Source organism: Triturus cristatus, chromosome 12, assembly GCF_964204655.1.
Source record: "Triturus cristatus chromosome 12, aTriCri1.1, whole genome shotgun sequence".
NCBI classification, from domain to species: domain Eukaryota; kingdom Metazoa; phylum Chordata; class Amphibia; order Caudata; family Salamandridae; genus Triturus; species Triturus cristatus.
In genome coordinates, this window is record NC_140595.1 from 821204401 (window position 1) to 821226666 (window position 22266).

General features: G+C 46.4%; 1 protein-coding gene across 2 annotated transcripts in view; it reads right to left on the minus strand.

Moving 5' to 3' along the window:
• Positions 1–22266, minus strand: part of ZCWPW1 (zinc finger CW-type and PWWP domain containing 1) — a 1624070-nt gene that overhangs the window by 528314 nt on the left and 1073490 nt on the right. For both annotated transcript variants that reach the window (XM_085639318.1, XM_085639317.1), the window contains exon 13: positions 11944–12031. In XM_085639318.1, coding sequence (XP_085495444.1) covers positions 11944–12031 — 88 coding nt within the window. The remainder of the gene's footprint in view (positions 1–11943; positions 12032–22266) is intronic.

The window sequence follows — 22266 nt, forward strand, 5'->3', positions numbered from 1 at the left end:
TAACTCAGTATTCCATCCTGCGGTTTGAAAACTGTGTACCATAAACTTGTAAAATTGTAAAATCTATTTGTAGGAGAGTAGGGTCTGCTTTCTATGTTCACCCCCACTTTTTGCTTTTGCTTTACTGGTTTTCGACTTAGATGTGGCTGTGGGCCTGCTAATCAGACCCACAGCCCTGCTGTTCTCTCTCTAAATTACTACTATGTACTTTAGGTGCATAACCCATTTGGATAGGATCACCTTATTGGCCCCTGTACAGTGTACCCTAGGTACCCAGGGCATAGGTGTACCCTAGGCCTACCAGGGGCTGCAGCATGTATTGTGCCACCCCTGGCCTGGCCTTCCATTTTGACACAACTGGCTGATCACTCAGCTGGGGCAAGGTCGTGTAATCACCCCTTGCTTAGGTGTAGTATTCCTATACCTAACTTACATATAGACACATGTGTACCTATCAGTCACTCCTATGGCAGGCCTTGACAATCCTGGAGGCAGAGTGCTTGGTAACATGTGAGATGGTGCTCTAGCATGAGCTGAGCCTGTCTGCAGCTTTCGGAACCATGTCCTTATAGCTGTTCTATGATATAGCCTACCATATACTCTTAAAGTGCCTTATAATCTTAGACGGTTATGGTAACTATGGTTTGGCTTTATCAAAACATGTCGTGTAAGGTGTCTAACACTCGGGAATAATACCCCCATGCCATTTCTGGACATGAGAATATTATTCCCCCCTTCTAGAGGGAAAGACATGTTAAAATCATACTTCAACTGTTAGCCTCTGACCAAAGCCTCAGCATCACAAAATGGATGCTGCTGCCACGACACAAGTCTGACCTCCTGCAGCTGGGAGTGATCCCAGCCAGGGAGGCCTGGACAATAGGTTTCCTGCTTGGGGAGGTGCTAGCACCTCCCCAGACAGCCTTTAGTGTATTGGGGCAGGGTGGGCTGAAAGGAATGAGACATGCCTGGGGCACACAAGGTGTTCCTTGCATAGTCCAGTTCAAACCGGCGCTGGGGCACTCCAGCCCCAGCTCTGGCGCGAAACTGGACAAAGGGAAGTGGGTGTAACCACCCCCTCCCAGGTCCCACCCATAAGGCGTGACCTAGCAGGTATCCCAGCCCCCCAGATTAGTATAAGAGTGGGAGTTGGGCCTCAAGACTTTAGATTATCCTGAACCTGCAAAACTGAACAGAAACTCTGGACCTTCGACATTCGACGAAAGAAGAAGACTGAAGAATCTCCCTTGTAGCCAAGGAGTGGCTACCCTGTGCAAACAGGCACCATCAAGTGACTACCCTTTGCTTTGTGAGACGTTCGACGAGGAACCGACTGCAGAGCCCGACCAGAGCCTTGATTTCCAGACTTCTCCGACCCTCATCCACATCTGCAGCAGAGCTGAGATCCGTGGAGGCGACAAGCGACGTGGGACCGGCTACCTGGGAAAAGTGGCTAGTAACTTACAGCGCAGCTTCTGAGGTACCCTCGAAGTTGTGCACCGGGGATTGAGAAGCCCCAACCCCAAGCACCATCTGCACCGAAGACCAGCCCCCCACACTCCACGAGTCCTGCGTGGGGCCCTTCAGCATTTTCCTGCTTGCCGCGTCTGTCCGGTTGCTTGCCCGCTGGCTAGTGGCCTCTGTGACGACGCTCCCTGAAATCTTCTGCGCTGGTTTGGCTCCTCCAGACTGGCTCCCGCTTCTCTGCAAAGAAGAAGCACCCCAGACCTTCCTGGTCTGCACCAGAAGCAAGTCCTTTGTTCTTCGTGGGTTCCGCTTGCCAAGGCTTGGTGAGTCCTAGTCCAACTTCGACGCCGCCGACAGCAAGAGCCTTCGTGGGACAGCTCGCCTCCTGGTCCTGGTCGTCCTCGACGCTTCCTGGTCCTCCTGGCTGCAGCGACAAGCTTCACCTTCACCTGCAACTCTTCACGACATCGCCTGGTTCCTTCCTGGTTCCACGTGGTCACTGGCTAGTGACCTTGACTCTGTCCCTTCTGCTTGCAGGTTTCTTCTCTTCTTGATCCCAGGCTTGGGATCCACCGGACACTCTCTCCTGACTGCCTGTCAGCATCTTTCTTCAGGCATCCATAGGAGTCGACGACGAAAACGACGCATCTTCACCCCTATGCACCCGCAGCCTGTGGGCTAGGTAACTTGGGTACTCCGGTGCTCATCAGGATAGTGACTATCCTAGTGTCTAGTTTTCAAGTCTCAACCTCCTAGCTACTCCGGAAGTGTCCTAAATCTATCTATTTCTAAACTGTAACCTTGCTATTGACTTTTACGCATTACGCGTGAGGGTTTCCACTCTGCACACGAATCCCGTGGGCCTCCCACTTCCTAACTAACGCTAGTGTAGTGTAGCCCCAGCGATTCCCAAGGCCTAGGCCTATTCTATTTCCGTGACAGTGGTTCTTATACCACTTATTTAGTATATGGTTTGCGTGGCCCCTAGGGCCTAACTGTATTACTTACCTGTGTGACTTACTGTATGCATTAATAAGACTGTGTTGTACTTACCTCTAAACTCATAAAGAGTGCTGAGGGTTTGCTTAGAATAAATACACTTTATTTTATATATATATCTGTTGTGGTGTCCTTTCATTTGGTATTCAAGGGATTATATATGGTATCACAGCTGGCTTCACATGCCATTCAGAGTTTAGCCTAAGACTGCTCTTGTCCATGCTACCACTAGGATAGCTGGTCTATAAGGTTGACTTTACAACCAATCACCATAAGGGTATTTGGACTGATATAAGGTGTACACTATAACTAGTGACATCATACATCAGGCCAACTTCTCACATTGGTGGCAGCGGTGGGATCTGAGCTTGCTGTTGTAATACGTTGTAATCTTGAGATACTAAATTGAAAGATCACACAGATATTGTCTAGGTACATATAACATAGATTATTATACTTAAGTCCTACTGGACTTTGTAGTTGTAGGTTGAAGGGAATAACACACCCTGACTACAACTACTAGAAAGGTTTAGTAGATACAACTAGTGTAGGTAGGTGCACACACCACACCCTCACTAGATCATGCCTCTGGGAGGAGATCAAGTAGATGCTCTCTCAGGAGGGGCAGGTCTGCAGAAGACCCCCTCTAGGTATGATACCTTAACATTCCAGGAGATGAGACAATTGTGTACCTCCAGAGGAATAAAACAGGGTGCAAACCCTACCCTCCTTCAGTTAAGACAACTCCTAGAGGAGTATGATGCTCAGAGGGCATCACAGGAAGGTGCCCTAGGCACAGAGGAGGGTCTACCCACCACAGAGGAGTCAGATGGGGCTTCAGATGGGGAGGTAGACAGCCAGAGCCAAGTAAGGAGACTTAGCCAGGCTAACTTAAGTTTACATGGGAGTTTGCATGGGGTCCCCCCATACAGACCCACAAGTAGACATTCACAGAGAAACAGGAAGGACAGATCCCCTTCAGGGGAATCCATCCACTCCCATGTCTCTAACATCTCTAATGCTTCCTCTCACAGGGGAATGACTTCACCTGAGAGAAAGGAGCATGCAGCCAGAATGAGGGAGGCTAATCTGAGGATTCAGAGGGAAGAACTTGCCCTTGCCAAAGAGAAGCTTGCTCTGGCTAGAGAACAAAAGTTAAGTGGGTTAGAACCCACTGGTGGCAGCAACATTCCTAGAGATAGAGACAGGCACTATGATAATAGAAACCTGAGCAAGATTGTCCCTCCCTACAAGTGTGGGGATGACATCCACAAATGGATAACTGCTTTGGAGAGAGCTTGCAAAGTACAGCAGGTACCCCAAAGTCAGTGGGCAGCTATCTTGTGGCTCTCCTTCTCTGAGAAAGGAAGAGACAAGCTCCTCACAGTTAGTGATGAGGATGCAGATAATTACACTGTCCTGAAGAGTGCTCTGATTGATGGGTTTGGCCTAACCACTGAACAATACAGGTTGTTGTTCAGGGATACCCAGAAGACACAGACTCAGGACTGGACTGACTTTGTAGATTGTGCCACTAAGGCTCTGGAAGGCTGGCTATTGGGAAGTAAGGTTAAGGACTATACAGGATTGTATAATTTGATCATGAGAGAACAAATACTTAACAACTGTCAAAACCAGCTATTGCATCAACACCTGATTGATTCTGATCTGACTTCTCCCCAAGAATTGGGAAAGAAGGCAGATAGATGGGTCAGGACTAGAGTTAAGCAGAAAAACCAGAACCAGGGCGGTGATCAGAAAAAGGCAGACCAGAAGGGTAATGATCAGAAACAAAAAGACCAGAAGTCTTCACCAGGCCCCCAAAAGGCTCAGGGGGAGGGTGGTTCCAAAAAGGATAAGAAGAAAGAAGGCCAAAAGAAACCATGGTGCAACTATTGTAAGTCTACCTCACATTGGTTTAGTGAGTGCACCAAAAAGGATAAGCCCCCAGCCACCATTGCCCCTAAGGCAACTGTACCCCCTAGTTCAGCTGTAAGTGGTGGTTCCCAGCAAAAGGGTGTAGTAGGGTTAACCCTGGGAACTGAGGAGGATTCTGGCCTAGTCAGAGTACCTACTCAGGCTGTCCTGATCTGTGATGGGGACTTAGCTTTGTCCTCTACTGTAGGCCCCAGTAACCTGGGCAAGTACAGACAGACACCTTTTATCAACCAAAGAATGGCTCAGGCCTACAGGGACACTGGGGCTAGTGTCACAATGGTGACACCTGCTTTTGTGGACCCTGGACAGATCATACTAGGTGAGAATTACCTAGTGACCAACGCTAGCAATGCCACTACCTCCCATAGTGTGGCTATTGTTAACTTCTCCTGGGGAGGGGTAACTGGCCTCAAGAAAGTTGTTGTTAGTTCAGACCTTCCTGTAGAGTGTTTACTGGGCAATGATCTTGAAACTTCAGTTTGGTCTGAAGTGGAGTATAGGACCCATGCAGAAATGCTGGGGATAGATGCACATGTCCTTGCTGTGACCAGGTCACAGGCCAAAAAGTGCAACACTGAACAAGTGCTGGATCCTGAGACTATGGACCAGTCACAATCCAAGAGAAAGAGCAGTAGGGTTAAGGCTGTGCCTTCCCCCCTGCCTCAGGTGGTGGATCAGTCCTCCCAGGAGGATGATTCTGAGAGCCTTGAAGGAACTGTCCTAGAAGAACTTGAACCTGATCAGGTTGAGTTTCTTGGGACAGGGGGACCTTCAAGGGCAGATCTGAGGCAGGCTCAATTAGACTGCCCCTCTCTTGAACCCCTCAGACAGCTGGCTGCTGCTGAGGCTGCAGGGAATGCTCAAGGTACCCATAGAGTGTATTGGGATGAAGGGCTACTGTACTCAGAGGCTAGAGACCCCAAGCCTGGTGCATCCAGGAGGTTGGTCATACCACTGAAGTTCAGAGGCTTCCTTCTAACCTTGGCCCATGATATTCCCCTTGCAGGACATTTAGGCCAGAACAAGACTTGGGACAGGCTTGTCCCTCACTTTCACTGGCCCCATATGTCAGAAGATACTAAGGAGTTTTGTCGCTCCTGTGTCACCTGCCAAGCCAGTGGCAAATCAGGTGGCACCACAAAGGCCCCCCTCATACCACTACCTGTGGTGGGGGTCCCCTTTGAAAGAGTGGGCATAGATATTGTAGGACCAATGGACCCACAAACAGCATCTGGGCACAGATTCATACTGGTGATAGTGGACCATGCCACCAGGTACCCAGAAGCAATTCCCCTGAGGACCACAACAGCTCCTGTTGTGGCAAGGGCCCTGCTTGGAGTATTCTCCAGAGTGGGCTTTCCAAAGGAGGTCATTTCTGACAGAGGTGCCAACTTTATGTCAGGATACTTGACTGCAATGTGGAAGGAGTGTGGTGTTAACTATAAGTTCACCACACCCTATCACCCACAGTGCAATGGGCTTGTTGAGAGATTCAACAAGACCCTAAAGGGAATGATAAAAGGATTACCAGACAAGCTTAGGCGAAGATGGGACATCCTTTTACCCTGCCTTCTGTTTGCTTACAGAGAGGTCCCACAAAAGGGGGTTGGCTACAGCCCTTTTGAGCTTTTGTTTGGGCATCCTGTAAGAGGACCCCTGTGTTTGGTGAAGGAAGGATGGGAGAGACCTCTCAGACAACCCAAACTAGACATAGTGGATTATGTACTTGGTCTCCGCTCCAGGATGGCAGAGTATATGAAGAAGGCTTCTAAAAACCTTGAGGCAAGCCAAGAACTCCAAAAAGCTTGGCATGACCAAAAGGCTGTACTGACTGTTTACCAGCCAGGGCAGAAAGTGTGGGTGTTGGAGCCAGTGGCCCCAGCAGCACTCCAAGACAAATGGTCTGGACCCCACACTATTGTTGAGAAAAAGGGAGAAGTCACCTACTTGGTGGACCTTGGGACTCCCAGAAGCCCCCACAGGGTGCTTCATGTCAACAGATTGAAGGCATATGTTGACAGGGCAGACATGGGGCTACTCATGGCTACAGATGAGGGGCAGGAGGAAGAGAGTGACCCTCTCCCAGACCTGTTGACTCAGAACCCGATTAGTATAAGAGTGGGAGTTGGGCCTCAAGACTTTAGATTATCCTGAACCTGCAAAACTGAACAGAAACTCTGGACCTTCGACATTCGACGAAAGAAGAAGACTGAAGAATCTCCCTTGTAGCCAAGGAGTGGCTACCCTGTGCAAACAGGCACCATCAAGTGACTACCCTTTGCTTTGTGAGACGTTCGACGAGGAACCGACTGCAGAGCCCGACCAGAGCCTTGATTTCCAGACTTCTCCGACCCTCATCCACATCTGCAGCAGAGCTGAGATCCGTGGAGGCGACGAGCGACGTGGGACCGGCTACCTGGGAAAAGTGGCTAGTAACTTACAGCGCAGCTTCTGAGGTACCCTCGAAGTTGTGCACCGGGGATTGAGAAGCCCCAACCCCAAGCACCATCTGCACCGAAGACCAGCCCCCCACACTCCACGAGTCCTGCGTGGGGCCCTTCAGCATTTTCCTGCTTGCCGCGTCTGTCCGGTTGCTTGCCCGCTGGCTAGTGGCCTCTGTGACGACGCTCCCTGAAATCTTCTGCGCTGGTTTGGCTCCTCCAGACTGGCTCCCGCTTCTCTGCAAAGAAGAAGCACCCCAGACCTTCCTGGTCTGCACCAGAAGCAAGTCCTTTGTTCTTCGTGGGTTCCGCTTGCCAAGGCTTGGTGAGTCCTAGTCCAACTTCGACGCCGCCGACAGCAAGAGCCTTCGTGGGACAGCTCGCCTCCTGGTCCTGGTCGTCCTCGACGCTTCCTGGTCCTCCTGGCTGCAGCGACAAGCTTCACCTTCACCTGCAACTCTTCACGACATCGCCTGGTTCCTTCCTGGTTCCACGTGGTCACTGGCTAGTGACCTTGACTCTGTCCCTTCTGCTTGCAGGTTTCTTCTCTTCTTGATCCCAGGCTTGGGATCCACCGGACACTCTCTCCTGACTGCCTGTCAGCATCTTTCTTCAGGCATCCATAGGAGTCGACGACGAAAACGACGCATCTTCACCCCTATGCACCCGCAGCCTGTGGGCTAGGTAACTTGGGTACTCCGGTGCTCATCAGGATAGTGACTATCCTAGTGTCTAGTTTTCAAGTCTCAACCTCCTAGCTACTCCGGAAGTGTCCTAAATCTATCTATTTCTAAACTGTAACATTGCTATTGACTTTTACGCATTACGCGTGAGGGTTTCCACTCTGCACACGAATCCCGTGGGCCTCCCACTTCCTAACTAACGCTAGTGTAGTGTAGCCCCAGCGATTCCCTAGGCCTAGGCCTATTCTATTTCCGTGACAGTGGTTCTTATACCACTTATTTAGTATATGGTTTGCGTGGCCCCTAGGGCCTAACTGTATTACTTACCTGTGTGACTTACTGTATGCATTAATAAGACTGTGTTGTACTTACCTCTAAACTCATAAAGAGTGCTGAGGGTTTGCTTAGAATAAATACACTTTATTTTATATATATATCTGTTGTGGTGTCCTTTCATTTGGTATTCAAGGGATTATATATGGTATCACAGCTGGCTTCACATGCCATTCAGAGTTTAGCCTAAGACTGCTCTTGTCCATGCTACCACTAGGATAGCTGGTCTATAAGGTTGACTTTACAACCAATCACCATAAGGGTATTTGGACTGATATAAGGTGTACACTATAACTAGTGACATCATACATCAGGCCAACTTCTCACACTATTACTACCAGCACTCAGGAATGACAGCAGTGCAGTACGAGGCGTGCATACAAATACATTATTACTGCCAATATATAAAATATTTAAATATGTACATTGAGAACACTTTACGTGCTTTTATATTAAAAATAAGTCTCGGCAAGTTTTACATTAGCTTAGGATAACGTCCATCTGTCCAAATTTCATGAAGATGCAAGCAGCTGCCATGTTACACTTCACAATAAAGCATACAACATCAGTATCATATCGAGGCATATTATAACGAATTGTCTAATCTGTTTAAAAACACTCAATGCCTAAGCAGCAAATCACATTATTACACTAAAGACTGGCTTCTCGGCTTTCCCCAAAACAACAAATTATAATTAAGACATAATAATTGCGGTAACAAAAACTGCCCAAGAAGAACGACGGGGCTGAGGAAGTGATCTGCTGAAATATGATAGCTAAAAGATGTGCTCTCTCTGCTCTCCTTGAAAAGACGCTCCGAGCAAGATCAGTGGCGAAAGTGGACAGCTCCAAGACGGTTGGTTGAACTGACCGCTCACAGATGTGCCGCCATATGGAAGCCAGTGCGCCACAACCTGTTGTACAGTGTCAGCAGTATAATGACAGAACAGGTTGAACTCCTGTTAACGGCCACAAGAAGTGAAGGGCAAATGTGACGGGCATGTGCGCGAGACAGCATACCCTTCCCCAACATGCTTCTTGCTGCTCTGGTGCTCCAAAAACCGATCTACCATTCGAAATACTAAGTGGCACTGTCATATGCTCGCCGATCATGCAACCTGCCCGAGCTAGTGCCAGAACAGGCAGACTGAGATATGTTTATTTTTAAGCTCGATCTTTAATAAAGATGGCAAAAGTGAAAGCAGGGGAGCGAGCGCTGCATTTCATTAAAGTGATCGCAGACACGGCAAAAGTGAAAGCAGGGGCGCGAGCGCTGCATTTGGTTAAAGTGATCGCGGACACGGCAAAAGTGAAAGCAGGGGTGCGCGCGCTGCATTTGAAGTAGTTAAAGTGATCGGAGACGCAATCAAGCACGGCGAAACCCATGGCGGCTGCGCGCGTGCACGCTCACGTGCACTCAAGCTTTAGGCCACAGGCAGCACTTTAAAAATCCCAACTATAAAATGTCTCTCCGAGCCAGCGCATGCGCTGGACTCAGCAAGACCCAAAAAAGGACTCTCAGACCCACTCTTGAGTTCACATTTGTGCCTGCGGAGGACTCTTTGAAAACTGCCCTACGGCCCATGGACTGCTGTGTACTTCACAGGACTGCCTTGCTGCTCCAAGAGGACATCCATGCTGCTTGATGCCTGCCTTGTGCCCTCAGAGGGCTGCCCTGCAGCCTGAGAACTGCTTGAACCCAAGACTTCCACAGTGACTCCAAAGGCTAGCTGGCAGGCCTCATGATCAGAGCCTCAGGACCAGAAAAGGCTCCAACTACCTTGAACATGAACTTGGAACCAGACTGTGTAAATTTTGACCTTCCACTTAGTGCCAATCCAGTTCTGAACCCTTGGAAGTAGTTCTAAAGGTGGCTAGATAACCCAAATCCAAAACTTGGGACTTGGAAAATGTTCTGCCAAAAAGTGCCCTGAGAACCAAGAGGATACTGTGACCTACAAGCTCGCTAATCCATCCAAGGTGCTAAGTCAGAACGTAGAAATCTTCACTGAGATGTCGTCCAGCGGTTTCCCTATGATAACGCCTCCTCTTCAGACACGGCCAGCTGCCTTACTCTGCTGAACTATACCTTCGCAGATTTTTCTTCAAAGTTTCTTCTAAGTTCGAAGGCAAGCCAAGATGGGCCCTAATTCACTCTGTTTATCTGAACCGCTCTCCATTAGCCTTAGCTTTCGATTTTGCCCCAGTCTTGTGCGACCAGATACCCATGGTAGGCGCTTTGTTCTTTTTGGCACTATTTTTCACTTTAACAATTCATAATTACTGTTCTACTGATCGGATGTTTTTTTCATTTTGGTGTCAATTATTTATCAAATTACACTCTATTGTTCTTGTGTTGTGTTTTCACTTTATTACTATATGAGTGCTGCAATAATGCTATACACGTTGCCTCTGAGTTAAGCCTGACTGCTTTTGTGCCAAGCTACCAGAGGGTTAGGCATAGGTTAATGTAGTGACTTTGTGGTTTACCCTGACAAGGACTACCTCTCAACCAACAACTCAATTTCTTACGGTATGTGAATGGAATGTCTCACTTTTTTCAAATGTAAATCTTATTATTTGGATTTAGTATTCTGGGATCCCAATAAGCAGGCTGGAAATATTATACGTTCATTACTAATAATGAAGATCCTACAGAGTAGAACCTTTTTATTTTATTATTGGGTGGCTGTGAGAAAACTAGGATAAGCAAAACAAGTTTTGGCTCCGTTTGTTCCATGATATACTTGAAATAAATTGAAGCAGTAGCTCCAATTAATTCCCACTGTGTGTAGATACATTTTTGATCTCATTTTTCAGCAAGCCTTTTATACCTGCTCTGGTAACATTTCAATGACAGAAATGGGATACAAATGTAATAACAGATCTTCTTTGAAGACCCTAGGTTGTGAAGTGTTTTTCCTCCTATCGAGGTGTTAAGTAGAGGTAGGCAAGCCCTTGCAGGCTCGGGCCTGGCTCAAGCCTGATTCCTGGCTCTGACTCAGCACAGTTCCGCATGTAAACTTAGAGGCCAACATGATCCTAGCCCGTCCCCTCCAACTTAGTAAGGAACTATGGCTGTGAAAATCAAGATTATAAAATACATGCACAGACACACTGTCTATTGGCTTCTCTGACCAACAGACAATGCACCTGTGCTGGTGTTTCTTAGGGTTTTAACACAATGTTGTTTTTTACATGCTGTGGAAACCAGCATTATGTAAACACACTAAAAACACCAACACAGAGGGTGAGGCGATGTGGCAATAGGGGCAGAGGTGCTGAATTTGGATCTGAGGAACCAAGTTCAAGTGTATGCATCGGCCCAACATCCTGTGATTCTGAGCAAATCACTTCATCTCCCTGTGCCTAAAAACAGAAAGATCATGTTACAAATAAATGCAGACTTCATATGAAATTCTCTTTAAACATACAGCTGGGCATTTGCAGACTCTTTAAACATGGACAGATGGCCAGTATTCTATTGGAAAGGTGACAACCCGTGGAGGCCGGTGTCAATGTGAGGTGGCTTTGTGTTTTCAAATACCCTCTTGAACCACACCCTCAGGTTTGGACAGTGCGAAAACTGTCAGTGATGAGCTCAACAGGACAATTAGATTTTCCTTGGACTAACTCGCATATAAAAGAAATACTGGCTTTAACAGTGCATTTCGCTCAGCAGGAAACTTAAAGAGGGTGTAACATGCCAGCCCCTTCCTTGGTTTTCTCATCATCTCCAGCATATTCACAGCTGCTGGAATTATGCATTTGACAACCTTCCCAATGGTCACCTAAAATGGAAGGGAGGAGATAGAGGTTGGTGACCGGCAGGGGGAAGTTTGGGGTGGAGGGGCGATGACTGGGATAAAGGTGCACTAACTATTCATCCTCCGACTTTCTCCTAGTTGTACTCCATTTTATGGATTTTATGGCATTTACTGGCTGCTGGTTTTTTTTGGCAGGCTTGGCCCCTGACTGAGCTATTCTCATGAAATTCTCGTTTGTCATCTCTAAGATTAAGTAAGATTAGATATGAAACAAGAATATAGGGAAGCTACAAATGAAAACACGCCATGCTGTACCATCAAAGTCTTCATCCGTGAATCCGGGTTGCTGTGATTCATCCTGGTGTCTGTAGCGACCTGAGAAACCAAACTTGGCGATTCTTTCCTGGGAAAAAAACAATTACAGGAATTACTATCAACTTAACAAAGGCAAAAGAAAAACAGTTACATACAGACCCCCCCCCCTCAATGTACACTGCCTATATTTTCTTCACATACTCTAAATTATGATCCTTTCCAAAACATTTGCCTCAGAATTTGTAACTATTTAAGGATCTGTTACAGAAACCAAGACGCAGATTTACTAATCTTCGAGCAGCACTGCATGAAAATCAACAGAGCTGCTTTCTCCAAAGAGTACACCATTGTGGCAAGTAAAAGGTACTTACAGCAATGTCATAATGATGACACTGCTTTCGTATATGATAAAACAGCATAGTGCCTTGTTTGTGTTGCACTACGGTGCACACTGCAAAAAAAAAAGAAAAATAGATTGGAAGATACTGTGGAGCAATTTGTGGGAAGCTGGGGTAGGAAAAGAACCAATGAACTCAGGACACCAAAGGGTAGAAAAGAAAGATCAAATTCACTGTGGTAAGGGAGCTGGAATCCTCATTGGTAAGGCGACTAAACCAAACAACAATAACAGCCTTATGTATCCTCCAAACAAGAAAGAAACCCTTTGGAATGACATCCTGGGCAAAATCAATGTGATTGTCACTACAATGAGGATTGTGAAGGAATTAAAGGTGATCCATAATATGAAGAGGTGTACTATGGAAAATCTAGTACAAAACCACAAAGCAACACTATATGCGATTGTGTGTGTGGGGGTGGGGTGTATGAGAAACAGAGAAGTCAACTGTGACTATAGAGCACAAGGAAGCTGCTATTGTACTTAAGCTGCTAGTGTCATGCAGAAATGTGATCATATCTTTTGGTAAAATTCCCAAATGAAGGTTACATTATTTAGATATGCAACACCCAGCACCCTAAATCAATGTATTACAATAAGAATCAGGTGGGTGTGATATATGAGAGATGCCACTCATGAAAACCGTTTTACCCATATGTGAATGAAAGTAAAATGCCACAAAAGTCTCAGTCAGGCCCCTGTCCTTCAAAGAGCACAAGAAGCAACACACCTATCATGACTGTTATACAAAGTTGTAGATTTTGTCACTGAACCAAAAGTTCTTCTACAAAGCAGCATGTCACCGAAGTCGAATCACAATAAAATGTCCTAGCACACTCTAACGTAGTACACTGTGAAGGAAGTAATCCGATGCATTTTGAAAAACAACTGTATAATGCATCACAACCACTTGCTATTTGAACAGTCAATGTGTCAATATCAGTTCCTTAAAATGTCATCATCTGATCAGAAAATACGAGGTGCAACACCAAATCACATTGTTTCATTATCTCCCTCTTCAATAGTTGACTGCCAAAAAGATGGTTTAACCTAACGTTAATCGAGAGTGTATAAGCGCCATAGGTGAGAAGAAATTAGTTAATTACCTGTAACTCCAGTTCTCCAACATTGATATCTTTTATGTATTCACATGCTTGAATCATTCCCTGTTGTCAGCCTGTGAATCCCTGGTACATTATTATAGCAGTAAATAGTGTAAAAATATACAGCATAAAATAAACAAGGCAAACAAACCATAGGCCTGAAACAACAAAGCATCTTAAGTAGCACATCCACTTCATTTGAAAGAACCCAAACTTCCGCCAATGGGGTGGAAGCTTAAGCACTCCTGCTCACCGTAGAGGCCATCATAGCTTAGATTTCAACGCACACGTGTGAGAACAAAATACAATGAGCCTCTGACCGGGGACGAGGGAAGATCCCATGTGAATATATAAAAGATATCAATGTTGGAGAACTGAAGTTATAGGTAGGTAAATAATTTCTTAGCCAACATCGAATCGTTTATATAATCACATGCTTGAATAAGAATAGCAAGCAGTACACATTATGTAATACAACAAAGCAGGCTCACCTTTAATTAAACACTGCTACACAGGTTTCTTAGAACTGCTTATTACACTGCTGCGCCAGTTTCTGCGTCCACAGTTTGGCAGTAGTGCTTTGTGAATGTATATCTGCTCCTCCAGGTGGGTGCATGGCAGATGTCCTTCAAAGGCACCCCAGCATAAAGGGCTGCAGTTGAAGCCATGCCCCTGGTGGAATGCGCCTTCACTTTTCTATGATGAGGACGCTTGGCGTTGGCATGACAGAAAGCGATGCAGACAGAGAGCCAACGAGCTATCCGCTGATTGAACAGGGCTAGACCTTTTCGTGGTTCACTAAACGACATATATCGCTGGTCTGATGTGCACATTTCCTTTTTGAATTTGAGACATCTATGTAAGTCCAAAGAATGTAAGGATCTTTCCGCTGTTGAAGATGGGTTTTGAAAGAAAGATTCAAGAATGACAGGTTCATTTAGGTGAACATCAGTTGGAACCTTTGGAATTAATTTAGGGTTGGTGCTGATAATTACCATGTCCTTCATGAACCGGAGAAAATGCTCTCTGATGGTGAATGCTTGAATCTCTCCCACTCTCCTGGTGGATGTTAGAGATAGGAGAAGGGCTGTTTTCGACAAAACAAATTTCAATTCTGCTTTATTTATAAGCTCAAAAGAAGGTAACATCAGCTGACTGAGGACTGTTTTAGGATCCCATGGAACCAGAGGATGTTGACGAGGTGGAAATGTTCAAAATAGCCCTTTCGAAATCTGATTAATGATCCTCTGGGATAACAGAGTAGACGTTGATGTATCAGTCTGGGGCGTAACGATAATTGAGGGGGCCCCCCTGCAAGGTACGTGGAGGTTCCCCCACTGGACTCTATCAGGAGCTCCCCGGCCGAAGTGCAGTGCTGAGGGGGCCCCCTGGAGCTTGGGGGACCCCCGAACAGCGGGGGATGTGGGGGGCCTGTGTTACGCCCCTGGTATCAGTTCTTCTAAATCTCCGGACTGCAGCAAGATAGACCCTGACTGAAGAATATTTGAGTCCACTCTTGGTCAAAGATAACAAATATGGAAGGATCAGAATAGGTTTCATCTGAAGTGGATGATGACTATTTTTCCTGCACCAGACAAAGATATGCTTCCATTTAATGTTGTAAGTCTTATTAGTCCATGGAGCTTGAGATGGCGGCAGAGGAAAATGCTACTTACCAGAATGCATCTGTTCTTGGCAGTTAGAGCTGCAGAGTTGTACACTTTTGCATAGATCGCCATCTGGTGTTGAGCTCGGATGTTTGCATGTTGCTTTTGTCTTCGAAGAAGTCTTTGTAGTCACAAGGTTGGTGACTACTCCTTCGGTCGACAGAGCGCATGGGCATCCGCTCCATCCTTAGATTGTTTTTGCCACGTAGGGTTAGATGGAGTAGTGAGAAATAGAAAGATGTCCATGTGTAATGTATCTAAGTAAGATAATACTGGAACAGATAGAGGTATCCGGTGAGGCGTGTGGGCGTGTTCAACTCTGCAGCTCTACATGCCAAGAACAGATGCATACTGGTAAGTAGCATTTTCCGTTCGATATGAGCTGCAGATTGTACACTATTGCATAGACTATACAGCAGTTATCTCGTTAGCGGTGGCTACCTGTATCTGTTGCAGTAGTTTGAAATAGTGTTCTTAATACACTCTGGCCCACACTAGCTTGTTGTTTTGCCTGTACATCTACACAATAGTGTTTTGTGAAGGTGTGTGGTGTAGCCCAAGTTGCTGCTTTGCATATGTCATCTAGGGGAATGTTCCCTAAGAATGCCATAGAAGCCCCTAGTTTGGGTGTAGAGTGAGCTCTGGGGGAATGGTTAATGTGAGTTTGGCATTGATGTAGCATATTTGTATGCATTTCACAATCCACCTTGCAATTCCTGTCTTGGATATAGGATTACCTTTATGAGGTGGGGAGAAAGCCACAAAAAGTTGTTTGGTCTTCCTAAAGGATTTTATTTCAGTATAGTAAAGTATTGCTCTTTTAACCTCTAAGGTGTGTAGAGCTCATTCTGCTACTGAGTCTGTTTGAGGAAAAAACACTGGGAGTTAAACAGACTGGTTGAGATGAAAGGCAGATACTACTTTGGGTAAAACAATTTGGTTAGTCCTGAGAACCACTTTGTTATGATGGATTTGTAAAAATGGTTCTTGTATAGTTAATGCCTGCAGTTCACTAACTCTTCTGAGAGATGTGATAGCAATTAAAAAGGCTACTTTCGAAGTGAGGAACTGTAGTTCGCATTTGTGGAGAGGTTCAAACGGAGGACCCATTAGTCTGGTAAGGACAATATTAAGGTTCCACACCGGAGAGGGTGCTCTTGGTGGAATTATTCTTTTAAGTCCTTCCATAAAAGCTTTGATAGCGGGAACTCGAAACAAAGACAAGTGCTGTCTGTTTTGTAGGTAGGCCGCAATGGCGGCTAGGTGTAACCCGATAGATGTATACGCTAGGTTACATTGTTGTAGATGCAAGAGGTAACAGATGATGTTCTAAATGGAAGCATCTAGTGGGTTGATCTTGTTGTGCGTGCAATAAATGACGAATCGCTTACATTTTGCCGCATAGCATGACCTTGTTGTAGGGCGTCTAGCTTGTTTAATAATGTTCATACATTCTGGTGGGAGATTGAGGTAGCCGAACTCTACGATTTCAGGTGACAGATCGCAAGGTTGAGTTGATTGGGATCTCGGTGTCATATCTCTCCATGGTTCTGAGTAAGAAGTTTGGGCGAGAGGTGTAGCTTTTGATGTGGTGCTACTGATAGTTCCAATAGAGTTGTGAACCATGGTTGCCGCCCATGTTGGAGCAACTAGGATCTTTGTGAGGGAATGTTGTTTGAGTTTCCGAACCACTAACGGAATGAGTGGGAGAGGCAGGAAAGCATAGGGAAATTTGCCTGACCAATTCATCCATATCGCATTGCCTTTGGACAATGGGTGTGGATACCTGGATGCGAAGTTTGGGCATTTCGCGTTTTGATGTGTGGCGAACAGATCTATTTCTGGGTGTCCCCACATGCGAAAGAATGGAAGAAGAACTTGAGAATGAAGTTCCTATTCGTGGATTTGCTGTGCAGATCTGCAATCTGATGGTGTATGCCTGGGAGATGTTCTGCAAGGAGGTATATCGTTTGCCCATTGGTCCTTTGGCCCATCTCCATATGCTTTGAGCTAGGTGTGAAAGCTGCAGGGAGTATGTCCCCCCTTGCTTCTGTATGTTATACATTACTGTCATGTTGTCTGTACGGATCAGGACAGTTTTGCCTAGAAGGTGTAGTTGAAAAGATTTCAACGATAAGAATACTGATAACAATTCCAGGTAGTTGATGTGAAATAGTTTTTGTTGGGGTGTCCAGATACCCTGAATGGTATGGGTTTGAAGATGAGCTCCCCAGCCGGTGAGCGATGCGTCTGTTGTTAGCACTATCTGTGGAACTGACTCGAGGAACGACCGCCCTTTGGAAAGGTTCTGTGTGTTTCACCATTTTAGAGAGCGATGGGTGCGGTCGTCCACCAACACCAGATCTGTTAGCTGACCTTGAGCCTGGTTCCACTGACGTGCCAAACACTCTTGTAATGGACACAGTTGTAGTCTTGCATGAGGCACAAGAAAAATGCAAGAGGCCATCATCCCTATTAATTGCATGAACACTTGTGCTGGTAGTGAATGTTGTGGATGAAATTTTTGGACTAGCACTTGTATAGCACTTATCCTGACTGGGTTGGGATATGTTAGGGCTGTGAAAGTGTTTATTGTAGCCCCTAGGTATTGTTGTATTCTGGACGGTTGGAGGTGGGATTTGCCCAGATTTACCGTGAATCCCAGACTGTGAAGCAGTGTTATTGTGCTGTGTGTGTTGAACACAGCTGTTGTGGGATTTTGCTTTTATGAGCCAGTCGTCCAGATAAGGGAAGACATGAATGTGCTGTCTTCTTAAATGGGCTGCAACCACTGCGAGGCACTTGGTGAAAGCTCTGGGTGTCGTGGTGACCCCAAATGGTAGAACTTTGAATTGGTAGTGTTGACCATCTACCACAAACCTGAGATATTTCCTGTGAGCGGGATGAATGGGAATGTGGAAGTAGGCGTCCTTTAGATCTAGGGTGGAAAGAAAGTCACCTTGCTGAAGTAGTGGAAACACTTGCTGTAAAAGTGACCATGTCGAAGTGGTCCGATTGGATGTAGCAGTTGAGTGGTCTGAGGTCCAATATTGGCTTGAGAGAGCCGTCCTTTTTTGGAATGAGAAAATAGAGGGAATAGATCCCTGTGCCTTAATGAGGCAAGGGAACTGGCTCTATTGCATGTTCTTGTAATAGTGCAAGAACCTCTTGTTTGAGAAGTGTCAGGTGTTCTGATGACATTAGACGCTGTTTGGGAGGAATGTTGGGAGGGGTAGAAGTGAGTTCCAGGCAATAACCATACCGGATAAGGATTAGTTACTTACCTGTAATCCTAGTTCTCATCCAGGGGTATACTCATCAAAGTCATAATCTATGAATAATCCCCGCCCATGTGCGGGATCCCGGAGCATATAGAAAATGCATATATATACATATATATATACATATGTGAAAACATATAAATGCAGCCTAATAATGTTCAAAACATGGCAATGCTGTAAATTACATATTTTTGCATAGTAGTGCCCCCGTAACCCGTAAGGAAAAAAGGAAGCATCAGGCAAATTATAACACAGCACTGCTTTATTGCCATAAAGCAACATGTAATTGTAGGCATTCGCCAGTAGGCTGCAGTAGAGTATCAAGAAACCAAGAAAACTGACACCCTGCCTTTAAGGCATTAGAGTAGGGGGACCGTGCCTTTAAGGCCTGCCTGTGACCCCCTGCTCCCATGATGCACTACAAGTGGCAGTTGGGCCAGTTCTTTTTGGCGGTGCCTCCGCACCTGAGTAGATCTGCCTTCCATACATCACTTATTTAAAGAGAAAACATTGCTCGTCCGGGGAGGTGGGTGGGTCGCTTATGACTTTGATGAGTATACCCCTGGATGAGAACTAGGATTACAGGTAAGTAACTAATCCTTCTCATCCAGGGGATACTCATCAATAGTCATAATCTATGAATAGAGTAGCAAGCCCATACCCAAAGTCTCGCGGACGAGCAAAAAACAGTTAAAAAACAAACAGCAAAACACATTTTGCATTTACAGTTATGCAAACAGGTTCCTCAGAGAAGCCTGCCCCACCTGGGCGTCGGCCTGCGCGTCTGAATCTAGGCAGTAATGGCGCGTAAAAGTATGGACTGAGCGCCATGTAGCCGCTTTACAGATCTCAGACATGGGAACGTTGCGAAGGAGTGCTACCGTAGAAGCCTTCCCTCGAGTAGAGTGTGCTCTAGGTTTACCCTGCAGAACTTTGTGGGATAGTTGGTAAGCCAAAGCTATACAAGAGACAATCCATCTTGAAATAGATGTCTTGGATGCAGCCAGCCCGGTATTCGTGGGCCCATAGTTCACAAAGAGCCTGTCTGACTTTCTAAGAGTAAGGGTCTTAGCCAGATAGAATTTCAAAACCCTCCGGAGGTCAAGAGAGTGTAGGGCTCTCTCCGGGGGAGTAGTCGGTTGAGGAAAGAAGGTGGGCAACGTGATCACCTGGTTAATGTGGAAGTCCGAGACCACCTTGGGTAGGAAGCTCGGATGGGTACGGAGCACCACCCTATTAGCATGAAACACAGTGTAAGGTTCCTTGCAGCAGAGGGCCTGAATTTCACTAACCCTACGGGCCGAAGTGATGGCTACTAAGAAGGCAGCCTTCCAGGTCAGATGTTGCAAGGAGGCCTTATGAATCGGTTCAAAAGGGGCTCCCATCAGTTTAGAGAGAACGATGTTCAGTTCCCAGGAAGGGGAAGGAGACCTCACAGGTGGGTAAACTTTCTTAAGCCCTTCTAAGAAATCCTTTACCACTGGCATCTGAAAGAATGAGGTCTGGGTAGGAGACTTCCTATAGGCTGTAATAGCAGCTAAGTGTACTCTGATGGAAGAGTACTTTAACCCAGACTTCGCCAAGTACAGTAAGTAGGGGAGAACAACCTGTTCTTGACCCCGGATCGGATCAAGGGTGTTATCTCTACACCAGAAGCAGAATCTTTTCCATTTAAAGCCATACGACTTCCTCGTGGAGGGCCTCTTTGCCTCCCGAAGAATGCTCATACAGTCCGGTGGAAGATCTAGATGTCCGTACTGGATGAATTCAGGAGCCATGCCGTCAAGCGGAGGGAGGGGAGATTGGGGTGGAACACTCTCCCCTTGTCCTTGGTCAGCAAGTTCGGCAGGCATGGCAACCTCCTCTGTGGTACCTCCGACAGCTGGAGTAGATCTGGGTACCACCACTGCCGGGGCCACTCCGGTGCTATTAGGATCATCCGAGTTCTGGCCCTGTAGAACTTCTGAATCACAGCCGGGATGAGAGGGAGAGGAGGAAAAGCGTAAAGCAATGTCCTCGACCAGCTGATCAAAAGCGCGTTCCCCTGCGACCCCCGTTGAAGGGACCTGGAGGCGAAGACGGGGCATTTTTTGTTGTCCGCGTCTGCGAACAGATCGATGTCCGGTATGCCCCACAAGCGGAAGATGTCTTGAGCGACGTCTTCGTTGAGCACCCAGTCGTGCGCTTCGACGAAGTCTCTGCTGAGGCCGTCCGCCTGCACGTTCAGGGTCCCTGGCAGGTGAACAGCGACGATCGTCAGGTTTCTCACCAGAAGCCATTTCCAGATTGACTGGGCCTCCAGAGACAGGACCCGTGATCTGGTCCTTCCTTGCTTGTTCAGATAGAACATAGTTGTGGTGTTGTCCGTCTGAACCTGAACATAGTCGGTCTGCAGGGATGGGTACAGGGACTTGAGAGCGAGATGGACTGCTCGTAGCTCCAAGAAGTTGATGTGATACCTCTGTTCGGTGCGGACCAGAGACCTTGTACTTGAAGCCGGCCCATATTGTAGTAAGGACTCCCTTAATACGCACATACATTGTTAAGTTAGCATAACCGCGTTAGAAGTTAGAAAGCCATCTTGCTGCCTTTGCACACGACACTGCATTTACATGTTATTGCTTAAACGAACTGCTGACTCGAGTTTTGCCTCACACGAGAGCAATCTGTTGTTACCATCCCGAGCTCTGCGAAGCGACCTTGGTCTGCACACGATGTGACAAACAGTCTGAGTTGCTAGACAATGCATGTTTTCCACTCTAGGTTGATCGACCCACTATTTAGCCATAACACACGAGCAGCTGCACATACCTGAAAGTTGGTGCTTTTAATATCACGGACATCATGTTTATTATTCAGACCGAAGACGAGCCTTCCTGCGAGAAGTCTCCTGATGCTCTTGTGATGTGATTTCACTAAGCTGATCTTTGAGGTATGGGGTCCCCTATTCAAGCCTAAGAGACCTTCTGTTAGACTAATAATAATATTAGCTTCTTAGTAAAGGGAAAGTGGTAGTATCCACTGTCATTATAACATGATCACCCCTTTTATATTCTATGGAATTGTAACTATGTTAATGGTTTTGATTTTAATCATTTGTCTGCTTGTATTAGCCAAAGTACTGCATCTTAGGACACGTGGTCTATAAAAATAAACTCTTTTTATTTTCACCGTGTCTCTGTTGATTCTTGTTGTGGACTGATGTGAGAATAATATACGAACAGGTATTTCCGATTCCCACCATTCCTGAGTATGTACTGAGTCGCGTGTTCTGGGTTGTCTTTTCATTGGGACCGCCGAGCTAAATCTCGGATAACGAATGGGACACTTATGCTAGCCGGATACTGGGTTCTGGGTTCTGAGGTGAGTTTCTGGTACACCACAACTCACTGAGGTCCTGGGGTTCTACGCATAGTTCTGTGTATAAGCAGAATCCCTGCAACATGGCGCACCTAACGTTTGGTCTATGAGTTGAAACGCCTTAGTAGTGCTCGCGTTTGTCCACAACACCCTCATTCTTGTTTCCGGATAACAAGTCTGACGGATTTAAACCTACCTAGGTCTATTGATATAGGTTCTTTCAAGCTTGATAATTAAAAAGGTTAGTGAACCCTTGTGCTACTGATAGTTTCACGTGTGTTATCCTGATGTCGGTGGATATTGCGGCGCATAGCCGAGCGGCTCTAAAACGTCATTTGACGCAGTATGGGGTACCGGACACTGGTATGAACGTCATCTTTGTGGTAGGAGCCGATGCGGCTCATCCCTATGAGTTGTTCTACTCTTGGGTGACGATTCCAGCGGTGGGGGATGATGACACCTTTCATTCTTACACTGCCGCTGCAGTGCCGGCGAACTATACGCCGTATAGGACA